Genomic DNA, 14,794 nt, shown 5'->3' with positions numbered 1-14,794 from the left:
GCTCGCTCTTTAACCTATCCTTTCATACCTTATCATCAAGCTTTTCTCAATTCCTAGATCTTTTGTAGACCAAAATCTTGGCTGATACGATTAAGAAATAACGATGGTGCCCTGGAGTTTCACCAACCAAGGATAGATTACAAAAGTTTCACAAGTATGCTTTGTCCATAACTATATTTTCAGATGTTTCCAAGAATGTTACTAGTGGCAAAAGCTGTTGAAAGTTGGTCAGTTGTCACTATTGAAAGCATTTGTTGGGACAAAAGTGTTGATTACAATTGATCATAACCAGGACAGCGATAGCCCTTGAATCAGGAAATTGATTTTTCGGGCCTAGAATATGAACAAAGGGGCCTGCTACGAGGTACAGATTTATACATTCTAGCAAGGCCTCAGCAACCTGGCAGCTCATTGACAATGCTTGGCATTCATTTCCATCCCAGTAATATTAACAGTAAGCCATCACTTTTGAAGCCAAAGCCCATTTTCTACATATTGAATGTGTTCAAATCCCCGCTCCCCCCAAAAAAAATTCCTCATTAAAGGTGAACTATAGTCCAGGTTCACAGGCCACGCATGGAGAAAAAAGAGCAGCCATTTATAAAAGTAATACTTTTATTGTCTTTACATAAGCTAAATTCTTCAGGACATCTAGTACTTTTATCAAGCACTGGATCTGAGATGTGTTATTCTACTGACAAGATAGGCTCTCTGAAACTTTTCCAATTGCAATGAACAATCTCATAGAGACCACCTTCACCTTATAACCTGGGTACAACACGAGGTTGGTCCCAATCGGTTACAATGTGGTTGCGGGTGATCTCCTTTAGTGAGCGGCAACCATTCAATGCCATAGTTAGCTCAAATTCATCCCGTAGCATCTGAAGCACTTTCCTAACACCAGCTTCACCTTCAGCAGCCAATGAAAATACTACTGGCCGTCCAATCTAAAAAGGAAACAGCATCTATGAATTAATTTATGCCAATGAAAATCACAGACTTTCCAATCTGAAGTTGAGATACAAACAGGATTAATGGGTTAATATTTGCTAAGCAGTGGTCTATTGGACTTAAATTTCAATTCAAGAAGTAGCGGCCAGTATATGTACCTGCTGCTTGATTATTTTTCTTTAACTAGACTTTGATAACTATGTTACAGATTAATAAAATCTAGCAATCTAAATGCCCATAGATGCTTGGAACAAGTTCAGCAGTTACATGGACATAAACAGCACCCAACCTAAAGGGGTTGCTAGATATGTCCTGGAGAAGTTACAGGGAAGGGCAAGCTGTTTGAATGAACGTTTTTCATATCTCAAATGTAAATACTCACAAATATTCCAGATGCTCCCAGAGCCAACGCCTTGAAGACATCTGTTCCACGCCGAACCCCTCCATCAAGAAAAACAGGAACTCTGCCTTGTGCAGCTTTAACGACCTGTAAGTTAGCTCAAGAAATCATTAATGTCAAATAGTACAATGTGTTTTGGAAAAATTGCAATTATGGTTGATGTTTTCGCTGTATATAATACATCACCAAAATCAGAAAATGAAAGTTAGTCAAAATGAAAAATATAGTCATTTGAACATTGCTTGGGTACTCGTACAGAAATAATATGTTAGGAACACTTTAGGAAAGAATCAAAGGAGATAGAAGTTATGCAGAATAAGACATCATTAGCATTGGCCACAAAAGCTTCATGAGAAGTTGTGAGAAATTCTAAACAACACATTCATTTGATGACCTTAATGATTCAAAAAGGGGAAATGTACCTCTTCCAAAGCCATAATTGTTGCAGGTACAAAATCAAGCTGGCGAGCTCCATGATTGGACACAATGATTCCAGCAGCTCCAGCTTGTATAGCTAGCCTTGCTGCATTATTAACATTGCAAAGTGGTGTTTCATGAGAAAAATGAAAAGAGGAAGTTGGATTGCGTTGGTTGTTTCTTTAGGGTGAGCTTGCTTACCATCCTCAGCAGTAAGGACACCCTTCACTAGAATTGGCAACGATGTGATTGTCTGAAGCCACTTTACATCCTGTTTTATTGGCCAGAAAGAAAAATTGTGAAATGGTTTCTTTGTTACAATTAAAAAATGTGAATTATAAAGAAAAAGAGGCATCTTACTTTCCAGCTAAGTGACCGATCAACTTGGCCAGCAACATATGAAGCTAGTCCGGAGTCATCGGTCTGCAAGATAATCCGACCATTAGGTGAACAAACAGGCAAAGTAAATGGATAATTTAAATTGAGATTGATTAGACATTTATCACTTACCTTATCCATTTTGCCAAGGTCCAAACCCTCAAAGTTCTTCAAAGTCAAGAATGGTGGCAGAGTAAATCTGCAAGTGAGTTTATCCAAGAAATAAGTGCTCTCTGAAAATAGTAGAATAGTTTTGTTTTGATAGATTGTTACCTTATTCTTTTTCTTTTCAGAATACCTAATATCGCAGAAAACAAAATCAATACACAACCTAGTTGCACAGTTGTCAAAATCATTTCATGGTGACACCATGAAGTCAAAACTACATCCTCCCTAACTTTTCTTTCCTTTTTTATTCCTTCTTTTCCCCCATTTCAAAAGTTATACTTGCATTTGAAGCTCACCTATTCTTGATATCAGCTTCCCTCCGGCCAAGTCTTGGAGTATCCACAGTAAGGGCAATTGCCTTGAAACCAGCCCTTTCAGCTCTTCTCACTAGCTGTGCAACCACATTCCTGTCTTTGCATACCTGAACAATAAGCAGTAATGATTGATCACAAAAAGATATCAAAAGGTAAAAGAACACTGTAAAAGATCACTTATTCAGTTTCTTGGAAACAAGTGCATTTAAGAAAAGTGGAAGACAGGCCACACGATGTGGATTAGAATAATCATATTTGTTTACAAGTTTTTGGGAAATTCTGAGAAAAACATTCATCGATCAAAGAGGTTTAGCTAGGAAAGAAATCAGAGACATAATTTTGCAATTACTTAGAACAGAATATTTCAGGAAAATGGGGGAAGATGATGTGGTATTTATCTGAGAATTATCATGCATTTCGTGCATATTTTAAAAATAATTTGAAACTCTAACGGTCTTCTATTCACCATGCGAGAAGTCATAAAATGTAAAGCCTGTTGTAGATTATATAAACTATCTTATTAAGGTTCTGCTTGAAAATCAGACAATTATGTCACAATGCTCAAAAGCAAGACAAAATGTAGGCAGTGTTAAGATGATCTCTTAAACTCACATAGAGTTGGAAAAAGCGAATGCCAGGTCCTGTTGAAGCAACCTCCTCAACACTGGAAGTAGCCCATGAGGATAGTGTCTGAGGGGAAGAGGAAACATGAATAAACAAAGGAAATATTGATTTGACAGAGCAAAGCAGGCTTCTGCTGCATGGCAAATGTGAGAAGATACAAATTCAGTTTTAAAGCAAAGATAAAGGAATAGTGAGAAGCAAACCATAATTGTTCCTGCAGCTGAAGCTGCTCTGGCCGTTGCATATTCTCCTGCATAAAGAAACACACTTTAACATTCAGACAAAGATGCATTTCTATTTTGTTCTTTTGGCATAGAAATAGTAGCCCAGAAGAGAGAAATCAGATGGGGAAGAAAACAGGCAAAATTCTTCCACTAGAAGAACTAAAACAAGCATAAAACATATACATGAATCTCAAAGTTGTGTTTCACTTAAACATTTTAGAGAATTAGAAAGAGCTGTGAATCCTTGAAAATGCAACTACCAGCTCTATACATGGGATCGAACAATTCTATTTTAAAAGCTAAAACCTAAAACTCAGAGCACTTATCATTCATCTGATTTGATTTTTTGATTTCTACTGCAAAGCCTATAGTAAATGCTTTCTGCATGAACAATCATAGGTATTTACAAGCAAATTTCATACATAATTGATGCTATTTGTGCAGAGAAAGCTTAATCTTTTTTTCACTGCTTTGCAACTAAAAATCATCCTTCTATAAATTAGTTCTATTTCTGAAATCACCACCATTGAATGCCAATATATCATGTATGCCTAATCATATCCAGCAACAAATGATGAATGTGCTCAGTCTGATGCGTGAGCATTAATTGCTCAAACAATTCCATCACAAGGTTAATAATAAAACAAATGATTCTAAATCAGGGGCATATACCTTCAGGGTGAGCCATTTTCTGCATAGCAGTTGGAGCAATCATGATAGGCATTGAAATCTTGAAGCCCAAGACGGTGGTGGTCATGTCAATCTTGCTAACATCAACAAGAATGCGGGGGCGAAACCTATTTTCCATGAAAAGTAATGAGCATCATTAAATGAAAAGATAACCATCAAACTCAAGCTACAAAGTCAAGATTGCCAGAAAATTGAAGTATGGTACATTGTTTTAAGACTAAAATAATCCTCATATATGCAAGTGCACAATTAAGCTCAAAAGTCATCTTAGTAGTTTTACTTGTAAATGAACAGAGCTTACAAAATCCTAGAAAATGCATTTCGATTCTCCTTAAGAGTCCACTGGTCCTCTGCACCAGATGCATAGTAGTCATAAACCATCTTGGGCAATTTCTCCTTTGCAATGGCCTCATATTCAGTAACATTAGTTATCTCCATCTTTTCTACAGATACTTGTGCTAACCCAAAATAATCTGAATTCCAGAAAGAACAAAAAGGATATGTATCAGATTGACTTCATTCTGAGTTCACATCTAAAGAGAGTTTAAATAAAGGTCAAATATGAGAGTGACCTGCATAGCAGAATCAAAAAGAAATCTCTAGACTAATCCACAGTGAGATGTACAGAAGCAAAATAAAAACAAAAAAGCATCAGTTGCGCCAAAAAAATCCCATGGGGGTCAATCAAGAGTCATGTTTAGCACTGTTCTCCAACTTTTCCAGTGATTGCAAAGTTTGAAATCCACTTAAATTCTGTTGAATAAAACTCATTATCTACTAAAGCACAAGATTGTAATATTACACTTACGGATTAAATTTTGGAAGTTAACTGAAAATTGAATGATCTGATAAAATTCACTTCAAGAAAAAATTTTCAATCATTATCTAAACAAAACTGGAGATCAGTTGATGAAACCCACCATTACATATACAAAGATGATCACAAAGACTATGTTTTTGGAACAAAACTATGATCAGACAAATACCTAAACCAAGGGTAACTTGAAATGGTAGCCAGGAAAGAAGAAGGGAACAAGAATGAAGAGGAAAGAACAGACCTTGGGGACTTCCACCAATAGAGAGAGAGAGAGGGAGAGGGAGAGAGAGAGAGGCAAGCTAAAGTGAAAGAGTTGAGATAATGGTGGAGACAAACAACTAATATGTTATGGAGAGGAAATATTAAAGAAAAGGAAGTGAAGACAAAAACAAAAACACAAAAAGAGGAAAAGTAATGGGTAGAGATTAGAATTGAGGGAGAGAGAGTTATATGGATTGGTTCTTCAAGGCGAGCATTTGAAGCCAAATCTGTGACATGGAAATGTCAGACTTGTGTGGAGAGCGTTTTGTGTTGATTATCATTGCTCAAACTATGCTCATATATATATGTATAGCCACCATTTTCAGAAAATTAAACAATGTGGAATTTCGTGTGTGGCTACACACGCCGAAACATCACACATGTAAGCAAAATGCCAGATAATCAAAAGATGATTTTCTCCTCCTTCATATGGTAATTTCCATTTTGGAGATTGAATGTGGACCATCAACATAAATTAATGCTACCTTCTTTCTTTTCCTCCACAAGGTAAGACCATCAAAATCCAAGTATGAAGTTTCTAGTATCTCGCACATATCTGAGTAAGTTATGCGCAGATACACCCTATTATGTCTTGACCATGAAAACAAACAAAGTGACAGGCAAACCTTGGACAGCAGACTCTTATGTTGTCAACGCCCGAAGTAGTGCGAGTGGCAACGATCGCTTTCATCTGTTGGTTAGTGTTCCTCACGGGCATCTGATGCATGTGGTCCTTTGAAGTGACTATCTGATGTGTTACCAGAGTCGGCCACGCCTCACAAAATTCAACGAAAATAGAGCGATAATGTCCTACGTTAAGTTTAGTTTTTTGTTTTCTTCTCGTTTTTCCTACAAAACAGGATTACAATACTATTTTCTTTTGAAAGATTGACCCGCAATTGCATGGCTTGCCTAAGAAGTAAAAAGCAAAATTGGATTAGACTTATCCAATTATTTATGAGTTAGAACCCTAATTGAATTAATCAAAGAACACGGCATTGGTGCAATTGAGTTCATCCTCATCCAATAGTAGTGCAATGTTCTCCCCTGCAGTGGTCATTAAGTTGTACCTCTCCTTCAAAGGAAAAACAGAGGATGGAATAAAAATAATTTATGATAGCAAAACATGTGAAGATGTACAAATTGCTACTAGAAAATATTTTCTTTGAAACAGAGTACTGATGTTGATGGTAGTGGAAATGGATCGTGGCAGCGACAAACACTACTTGCTACTTATTACATGCCTATATTAATGGTTTAATGGAGTCTTTTCTATAATGGCTGGGATTCTAAAAGATTACGTAATTAATTAACAAAATATAAACATTTATTTTACGAATTTTCTTTGTACTTATCGAAACGAATTCTTTTATCTTCCCTCGGGGCCCAAACATTCATGTTTTCATGCTGAAATTTATAAGTCATAACGCCAAATGAAGCCAGAGACGGAAAATGGATTACGTAAAGAGAATATATGCTCTTGACAGTTCTCTGATTTACTATTAATATTCAAAAATGGGGTGTTATTTTCCTATAACATATCTTCTTCAGGCTCAGACCAAAAATTATTGGCACTAGCGATGTGGGAAATGACATTCAGAGTAAAGTTTAATTACAGAGTGCTAATATCAACGAGGACTCTGATTCATTAATTGGAAATAAAGAGAGAAAATTGACAAAATCTGGGTAACCGAATTTCAAGTGTTAATGATGCAAATGGCCAATTGGGTTCCATTTTTACATTATAAAATTCTAATTGTTTACAATGACATTGTCCAATCCTGTGGGCTGATCGTAAGGTTGATTTTTTTTTTTTTTGAAATGCAATCGTAAGGTTGATTTGTCAGTCCCTTGGTTTAAAAACCTACGCCAGAAACTATTATTTACTTTATAATGATACGTAACCTTACGTTTTCAAAAATTATAATTTTATGATAAATTTTTGTCAAATGAATTTAGAATTTCTTTATATAAAATATAATTTTTGAAAATTATTAAAAAATTTAAATAAATCATTATTTTTTATTATCTTCAATTAAATTTTTATAATTTTATTTTGAATTAAATATACTTATATAATTGACTGTTATTAGTTAAAATATTACTTATCATTTTGTGTCACATGATATTAACATGATATATTAATATGTCATAATAAACGATTATCTGATATGATAATATAATTGTGTGATATTTTACTTTTTACGTTATTGTCATGTGATATAGAAAATGATAAATAATGTTTTAATTAATAATATTTAACTAATAGGTAATTATAAGAATTTATTTGATTTAAAATAAAAATATAAAAGTTTGATTAAACGTAATAAACAAATAAAAGTTTATTTGAAATTTTTTAAAAATTATTTAAATTTTAAATATTATATAAAAAAGTTGAATTTAATTTTTTAAAACTACAAAAATATATAATTTAACTCAATTTAGTTATTGAATAAATTATCCCACATGGCTCTACCTCTTCTAAGTTAAAAGAAATTGAGATGGGGCTTTCCCACTTTGGATTGGATCGGACCTCTTATTTTGGTTTTTTTTTTTGAAAAAGAATACTTCAAAAGAAATGACAAATAATGGAGATTCGTGTCTTTCTTGTAGGTGCAGAGCCCAGAGGCCCAGATTGGCAGGGGAGGGCCGAAGCTCTAGGAGAAGAGATAAGCTAAAACATTAAAACGTGGCAAATCGACCCCCACAATGTCATGAACAAGCAGTATCTTCTTTTTATGGTGAATCATCAAGAAGCAGTAAGCCAAGAGCTTTTATCGATGTTCCAGAATCAGTAAACCCAAAAAATAATGCAGGTTATGGAGACTTGAGTGTGGCTCTTATTCAATGGTAACATACATAAGCATATATAAGAACAGTACCGTTTGGAGGGATCTCAAATGAGAAAAAGAAGGCAAGAGTAGATAGGGATCTGAACCCATAATAACTGTTAGAAGTTGTAAGCAAATACCATAGCATTTGCTATTTTTGGATGGTTCAAATATTCGTAGTTAGTTAACAGAGTGAAAAAGTGACTGTGGTCCATTTGAATCCAGGAGGACAATGATGCTTTAGCCATTTCCAGCAGGGCTGTAAATTAATCCTGAGACATTACCCTCTATCCATATTTCTCTTAAAGATCAAGTACAGAGAGCCATATCCTTTTTCCCTGTGAAAAAGGCTAAAATGCAGTTGAATTAAACATCAAATCCGACTCACTTTTGCTTCTCTTTCTGAAAGGCTGCTACAGATGAACCAGCAATCAGAGATGGAGCTTTGTCACTGGATACCATGATAGATAGATAGAGCCAGATACAAAACTTTTCGGCCCCATATCATGTAACTTCACCTCAACGACTGATGAAAACGCCTTTCTGCAAATTTTCACCAACTTGGTACCCTAGGCTGTCCATCTTTCCAGCAGGAAAATGACCCATCAATGCCCATACCAAACATCATATATAGTTTTTTCATTTTCATAATCAATTTTGGGTTAGTTTAGTTTTCATAGGACAAAATATATTTTGACAAAATATTAGAAATGTTTACAAAAAGGAAAGCACGTGAAAAAGAACAAAACAAGTTGAAATGAACTGTGGATCTTGTAAAGGAGCACGTGAACTCGTCTGGCCATAGTACCAATATGGCTTCCTGCCCTTGAAATCATCCGGTTGTTCCTCAGGACAAGTCCTGTTGTCAACTATTCCTTCTGTGCCCAAGCAAGCTGGGGTTTGTAGATAAGTAGAGATGTTCTTCCTGGATAGCTGGTAGCTTGTGCATAGCCTACTATTTCCTCTAACATCCAACCTTTTCCCAAGTCTCTTAATGAACTCCTCTGAGAGTAGTAACTCCCCACTTAGCTTGTTGTGACTCAAGTTAAGCTGGTCTAGATTTGGAAGTGACCCTAAACTTGGAGGAATTGTCCCTGTGAGGCTGTTGTTGCCTAGAGAAAGGGCAGTCAGATTCTTCAATGAAGACAAGGAGTTGGGTATTGGGCCCATTAACCCACATCCGGAAAAGCTGATTGATGTAAGCCTCTTGAGGGACCCCACAAATAAAGGCATCAGTGCATTTATGGGGTTGTAATCAAATATTAAATACTGTAGCTGCTCCAAACCTGAGAGAGTCTCAGGGATTGGCCCATTGATGAAATTATGGCTCAAGTCAAGCAAAACCAACCTGTTTAGCTTCCCAAATTCTGGAGGTATCCGTCCATGAAGCCTGTTTGAGCACAAATCAACTTTTTGAAGACGTTGAAGCTGACCCAATGAAAATGGCACCGGCCCTTCAAGGCCATTCGAGCTTAAATCCAAAATGGTTAAACTTTTCAGTCCTCCAATATCTTCAGGAATTTCACCACTCAGATTGTTGTAACTCAGGTCAAGTTGCTCCAAGTTGACTAATCCACCAAGTTCGCGAGGGATATTTCCTTGTAGATTGTTCTGGGACAAGCTTATGACCCTTAGCCCAGAAATTTTCGCTAAGCTTGGAGGAACCTCTCCAGAGAGGGATGGATTTGACTGAAGTGATAGATGCTCCAAGGAAGAAAGTGAACCAAATAAGGCAGGAGAAAGCGTAACTTGTGAAGTTACAAAACAATTGAAAATAGAGAGAGTTCTCAGGTAAGGTAGTTTGGGCAAGGAATCTGATATTTTAGCAGAAGGTTTGCAAGGAGGGGTCGCAACATCAGGGCCAATGTGAATAGTCGTAACATGAAAGATTGGAGGGTCTTGACCAATCTCACACTCAACACCAGGCCATGGAGTGTCGGTGCATGGCTCTGGGTGCACTTCAGCCCAACCAGGTTCCTCTAGAAGTGAACCCATAACATCAAAAAGCCCCAATAGCTCCCCTTCCTCCATCACCATTTCACTCTCATCCAAGTTTCTCTGCACTGCAATGGCCCCACAAGCCAAAACAAGGAACCCAAAGCCAACAAGGAAAAGAAAAAGAGAAGCCATGAGAGAAGAGCAAGAAACAAACAGAAGTACCAAAACCCACAAATATAAGCATTCAGAAATGTCAAATGTAGCTTTAGAACCAAGAGATCACAGTCTGCTTTCTCTTCCACAAGCACTTCCTGAAAAAAATATTGGTAGCAGAAAGAAGGAAAAGTAAAGGAATATCTACCAGTTTACTGCTTCACCCTTTGTGTCAGTGTCTGTAAGGCTGTTGTTGGGAAACCCTAAGTTGTCTCTGTCTAGCATTTGCATTCCAGAAATGGTAGTGTGAGATAAGGATAGTGCTGGTTTTTGCATGTATGAAGGAGCAAATGAGAGAAGACAGACAGAGTTACTACAAGAGGAACAAATTGTCAGGAGGGTCAAAATAGATATTCAGGGAACACAAAAACTTAAAAAAAAAAAGGCGTTAGTTTTAATCATGATTTGACATGGCTCTTCCTCAGTATCATCCCTGAAGCCGACATAACAAGCATTGCTTTTGCAGAGCTACAGTTGCCTCTCTCAGCTTCTCTCTCTCTCCCTCCCCCTGTGGCTCTGGCTCTGGTCTCTCTAACCACTATGCCCTGAGGATTGGCTGCAAGCCACCCTACATGCTTTTCTTTTCTTGATATAGATGGATGGATCTGGAACAGCAAAATATACAAAAGAAAAACGAACAAACAAAAAATATCATTAAAGTATTTAATATTTTTTTGTTCATTTAAAGTGTTATTTAATTTAAAAGCTAGAATCAATCTTATGTAAGTTTTTAATTATCCCGATTTCAGCAGAGGAGTTGCCTACAACATTGCAATGATAATACATTCAATGCCAGATTCCTGCATTAGTAGAAATTTTGCCTTGGCAAATGAAGAAAACAAGTGATGTGGACTATGTAGGAACGGTCCAGGTTTCGCCAACAGTGGGCTGCTAAACCTAACAAGGATCAGTCGGCCGAAAGGGGTTTTTCAGAGTGGGCCTTGACCCGATTGTTCATGTGTGGAGATGTGGGCTATACGAGGTTAAAGGATTTGCCATAGGAAATTTTTTTATGGTCGGTTTTGAATCTCAAGTGTCTAGCAAAAACATGCCGCTATACCTCCTATCTCTAGAAATTTCAAAGAGTTTCTACGTATTATTACTAGACCATATTACATTAACAATTAAACAAGATTATTAGCTAAATATAGAGCTGGTAAAGCTGATCTGATCTCCAAAAACTCGTTGGATCCATGTGACTTGAACTCAATTCAACTTGATTTGATCAAGAAAATTAACAATTTGAACTTAAAAGAACTGGAATGAAAAATAATTTAAACATTAAGCAACTCAAGTAATCGAAACACAAAATGACTTGAATCCTAATACTTTGTTCAAATTCAGTTCGATTGAATTTCAAAATAATTAACAATTTGAACTCAAATAATTTGACTTCAATAATCTGAGTACCAAATCCAGATTGCTCGAATAAAAAATGATCCAAAATTTTTTTGACTCAAAATGACCCAACTTGACTCACCAAGGCCCGCCTCTAGTTAAAATAGTTTAACTATTTATTCAACAAAAGAAAAAAAAATTAACCATTCGTGAAGCACATTGCTTAAATACTTGTGTTAGATTTTTTTAGAAAAAATTCTAAATTGGTTGAAAAAATAATTTTGAAGAATTGATGAAAATTGAAACTTAGTGACTTCACACATGATATATCCATATGGAATATGGATAATGCAATCATACATGACCCAAGTACAAATCAACTTCCAATTCTTACATGTACGTGAATAGGGATGACAACAGGCCGGGATTATACTTCTTGTCCCCGATTAATCCACCCCGAGACAAATTCCACCCCCCACCCCCTTTGCTTGCAACTTGCAAATTGCAATTGACTACTTGAGAATTTTGTGCATGTTTCTTGTTAATGTACATAAAGAATAGTTAATTGTATACATTATCTCTTTTTTTTCTTTACTAAAACGATACGCAGAAACACAAGTTCCTTCAATTTATTTGTTTATTTTTTATTTACTTAACATTATTTAAAAAAAATAAATTAATAAAATATATATATATATATATATATATATATATACACACACACGTATATGCATCTTAGAATAGATTATTGAAAAGCTAAAAATAAAAAAGAACGTATTTATAATATTGGACTAGGGTGAGGTGAGGGATACTGGATTCGACCTGCTACATAGAAGTAATTAGAATCTTGTTTTGATTAATGATAACCTTATTGTGTAATATTCAGCCGTGAAATTCAAGAAAAAGAGAAGAGAGATTTGCATGATAAAATTAAACGTCACCATTACAAAAGCCAAAGCATCAGCTTCTAACGGGTCCATATATTTTAATTATGATCAAACTGCACCTTGGTTTCTAGCGAGGACAAGAAAACCCAAGTCGATAAGCAGCCTATCTTTCATGACCGTTCATTTTTCCATAACAAAATCGACAGCTTTAAGCCAATGTGAAGATAAAGTTACTACAACTTCTCGTATTAATATTCACTCAGTAGGGTAAAAGCTTAGACACGATGAGCTCATCGAATATTTCTCCAGAACACTCTTGCCCCCATTACAAAGCTTTAACTAGAGTCATGAAGCTCTAAAAGGCTGCACCATAAATCAAGCCTTCTCTTCCGTAATCATAAAGCACAAAAGAATTAAAATAACTAAGCACACGAAACTGGTCTTTGTCTTGCTGTCTTTGGAGTGTTCCTTTGGTTACTACAAAACCCTATTGCTTAAACATGATTAATAATATTAATGATCTTGTTCATTATCTGATCACGCAAGAAAGAGAGAATTAACCAATAATCAAGTGCCATGGGAGTCGGTAATCTTCCATCCCACGAGCCCTTGTTCCCCAAGCTTAGAATTTTATAATAACAAGTTAACAAAGGAGCGGTAACAAATTTCAAAGGACCAAAATAAAAAGTGAATTTCAAGCATGGACTATATGGGGATAAGCACGATTACAAAGTCATGAGATTGATAGGGTACTCCATTATTATAAGTACAAATATCCCATTATTATAAATCATTGAAAATTATACGGATTGATGGTGATAATTAAATTAAATTAATCCCATTTTTAATATTATTAAAAAAATTGGTGTCGTGCACCTTGGATTAACAGACACGTGGCAAGCATCCGAGTGGGTTGGGACCCAACACTTGGCGGCTACAAAAAGGAGATCCACTCCTTGGAGGGTCGTCCCGAGAAGACTATGTGTAAGATTGTGGATTAAAAACAAAATTAAAAGGTGTGAAAGAAGGGTCCATGGCGACCATTATGTGCTCAAGATCAGGAAGGCTTTGGTGTTTTTTTCTTTTTTCTTTTGCAAACTTGTGGAGAAGAATTATGACTAGAAAATTTTGCTTACACCTGGAGACTCAGCTTCTTTTTGTTAAGAAGGAAAGGTTAAATGATGAAGCAATCAAACAATGGAAACTCCAAGTTACATTGCACTTGCACGAAGGTCGGCTTAATCATGGAGAAAAGATGGACCTCTAGTGTTTGTGTACGAGGTCATCCCAGCAGCCCTTGATTTAGTTCTGATCATCATCAATAAAGGGTTTGCCATTGTGGGATCAAAAGTGGGAAAGTAACACGTGAAAATCAATGGTGTGTAAAACAATAATACATGTATCATTCGTATGAGTATGATAATTTTAGATAACATTATGAATAATTAGAGTTTATTTTTAATAATTTATTTATTTTTTTAGTGTTAGAGTGGACCAATAAAATTTAGGAAGTTTCTTAAGAGACGGATCTATCATTGAGCACAAAAAAAAAAAAAAAGCCCAAACAATTTGATTGAACTTTGGATTGCCACCTTTCATTGTGATGTTGTTTTATGATGATAGGGCAAATATTATTTGACTTGTTTTGCAATTTGACTCAAATTGATAAAGACCAATGCTGCCAACCGGATTTCCTTTGGCTGCATATGGGAGTTCGCTCATAATTGTTCCGGTGATGTGAAATATAAGTGCCGAAAACACGCATTCCTGGTCTTATTCATGGGGTCATTTTTCCTTCTTCTTCTTCTGTATTTTTTTCTTAACAACAGGCCTCAAACTCAAAATCATTGAGATTCATAATTAGAATCATAGAGTATTTAATTAGAAAAAAAAATTTAAGTCAATGTTTTATAAGTCGTTGGCTCATATTGATCTCTTATGAATTAACCTGTTTTTTTAATTTTTTAATATGCAAATTTTGATTGGTTTACTTAATATTAGAAAAACAATCGTTTGAGATGATTACTTTACATCCATAAAGATTATTCTTATTCAAGTTTTAACATATAATAATCTTATTTTTAAATAAATTTACTCCTCATATGTGGGCTTGTCTTATCTTTTTATGCATGATGAATAATAGACTCAGATCATGGAAAGATACTTTTCAACTATTTAACAATTTCATGTATAATTGATGTATGGAAAAAAAAGTAGTAATTAACTTATTAAAAACGGTTCTTATAGATTTTAAGACTTTTCAATATCATTGAGACACGGTTTTATTGATTTCTCTTTATTTTAACATAAATTATGAAATAGTTTTTGATACGGTGACAGTGT

The 14,794-nt window shown here is 35.4% G+C and overlaps 2 protein-coding genes across 7 annotated transcripts; both read right to left on the bottom strand.

Annotated features, from left to right (window-relative positions):
* Positions 1 to 577: 577 nt before the first annotated feature.
* Positions 578 to 5,416, bottom strand: GOX3 (Aldolase-type TIM barrel family protein). Of its 6 annotated transcripts, none has more exons than XM_007024989.3 (12): positions 5,225 to 5,410; positions 4,468 to 4,639; positions 4,149 to 4,273; positions 3,456 to 3,502; positions 3,241 to 3,318; positions 2,611 to 2,735; positions 2,279 to 2,345; positions 2,129 to 2,191; positions 1,970 to 2,039; positions 1,774 to 1,874; positions 1,334 to 1,438; positions 578 to 947 (listed from the first exon to the last, which is right to left on the bottom strand). In XM_007024989.3, the coding sequence occupies exons 2-12, from the start codon at positions 4,602 to 4,604 to the stop codon at positions 762 to 764; spliced, it is 1,104 nt and encodes a 367-aa protein (XP_007025051.3). In that variant the 5' UTR covers positions 4,605 to 4,639; positions 5,225 to 5,410; the 3' UTR covers positions 578 to 761. The 6 variants fall into 6 exon arrangements, with proteins under 6 accessions (XP_007025051.3, XP_007025050.3, XP_088663463.1 ...); XM_007024988.3 differs by having other exon boundaries at positions 5,087 to 5,243; XM_088807337.1 differs by having other exon boundaries at positions 2,129 to 2,345; positions 5,087 to 5,416.
* Positions 5,417 to 8,690: 3,274 nt separating this feature from the next.
* On the bottom strand, positions 8,691 to 10,220 carry LOC18596480 (uncharacterized). Its single transcript, XM_007024986.3, has one exon. The coding sequence runs from the start codon at positions 10,203 to 10,205 to the stop codon at positions 8,790 to 8,792; it is 1,416 nt and encodes a 471-aa protein (XP_007025048.3). The 5' UTR covers positions 10,206 to 10,220; the 3' UTR covers positions 8,691 to 8,789.
* Positions 10,221 to 14,794: the final 4,574 nt, after the last annotated feature.

Source organism: Theobroma cacao, chromosome 6 (assembly GCF_053813885.1).
Source record: "Theobroma cacao isolate CCN51 chromosome 6, ASM5381388v1, whole genome shotgun sequence".
NCBI classification, from domain to species: Eukaryota; Viridiplantae; Streptophyta; class Magnoliopsida; order Malvales; family Malvaceae; genus Theobroma; species Theobroma cacao.
The sequence above is the reverse complement of the archived record's forward strand: the minus strand, read 5'-3'. Positions and strand labels throughout refer to the sequence as shown.

Bases quoted from the DNA above. Each gene is read 5' to 3' on its own strand.
- GOX3 (XM_088807337.1), bottom strand. From the start codon at position 4,604: ATGGAGATAACTAATGTTACTGAATATGAGGCCATTGCAAAGGAGAAA. The intron at 3,503-4,148 runs GTATATGCCCCT...TTCTTTATGCAG, and splicing joins GAAAATGGCTCACCCTGAAG to GAGAATATGCAACGGCCAGA. The intron at 948-1,333 runs GTGAGTATTTAC...TTTCCTTTTTAG, and splicing joins TGGGAGCATCTGGAATATTT to ATTGGACGGCCAGTAGTATT.
- LOC18596480 (XM_007024986.3), bottom strand. From the start codon at position 10,205: ATGGCTTCTCTTTTTCTTTTCCTTGTTGGCTTTGGGTTCCTTGTTTTG.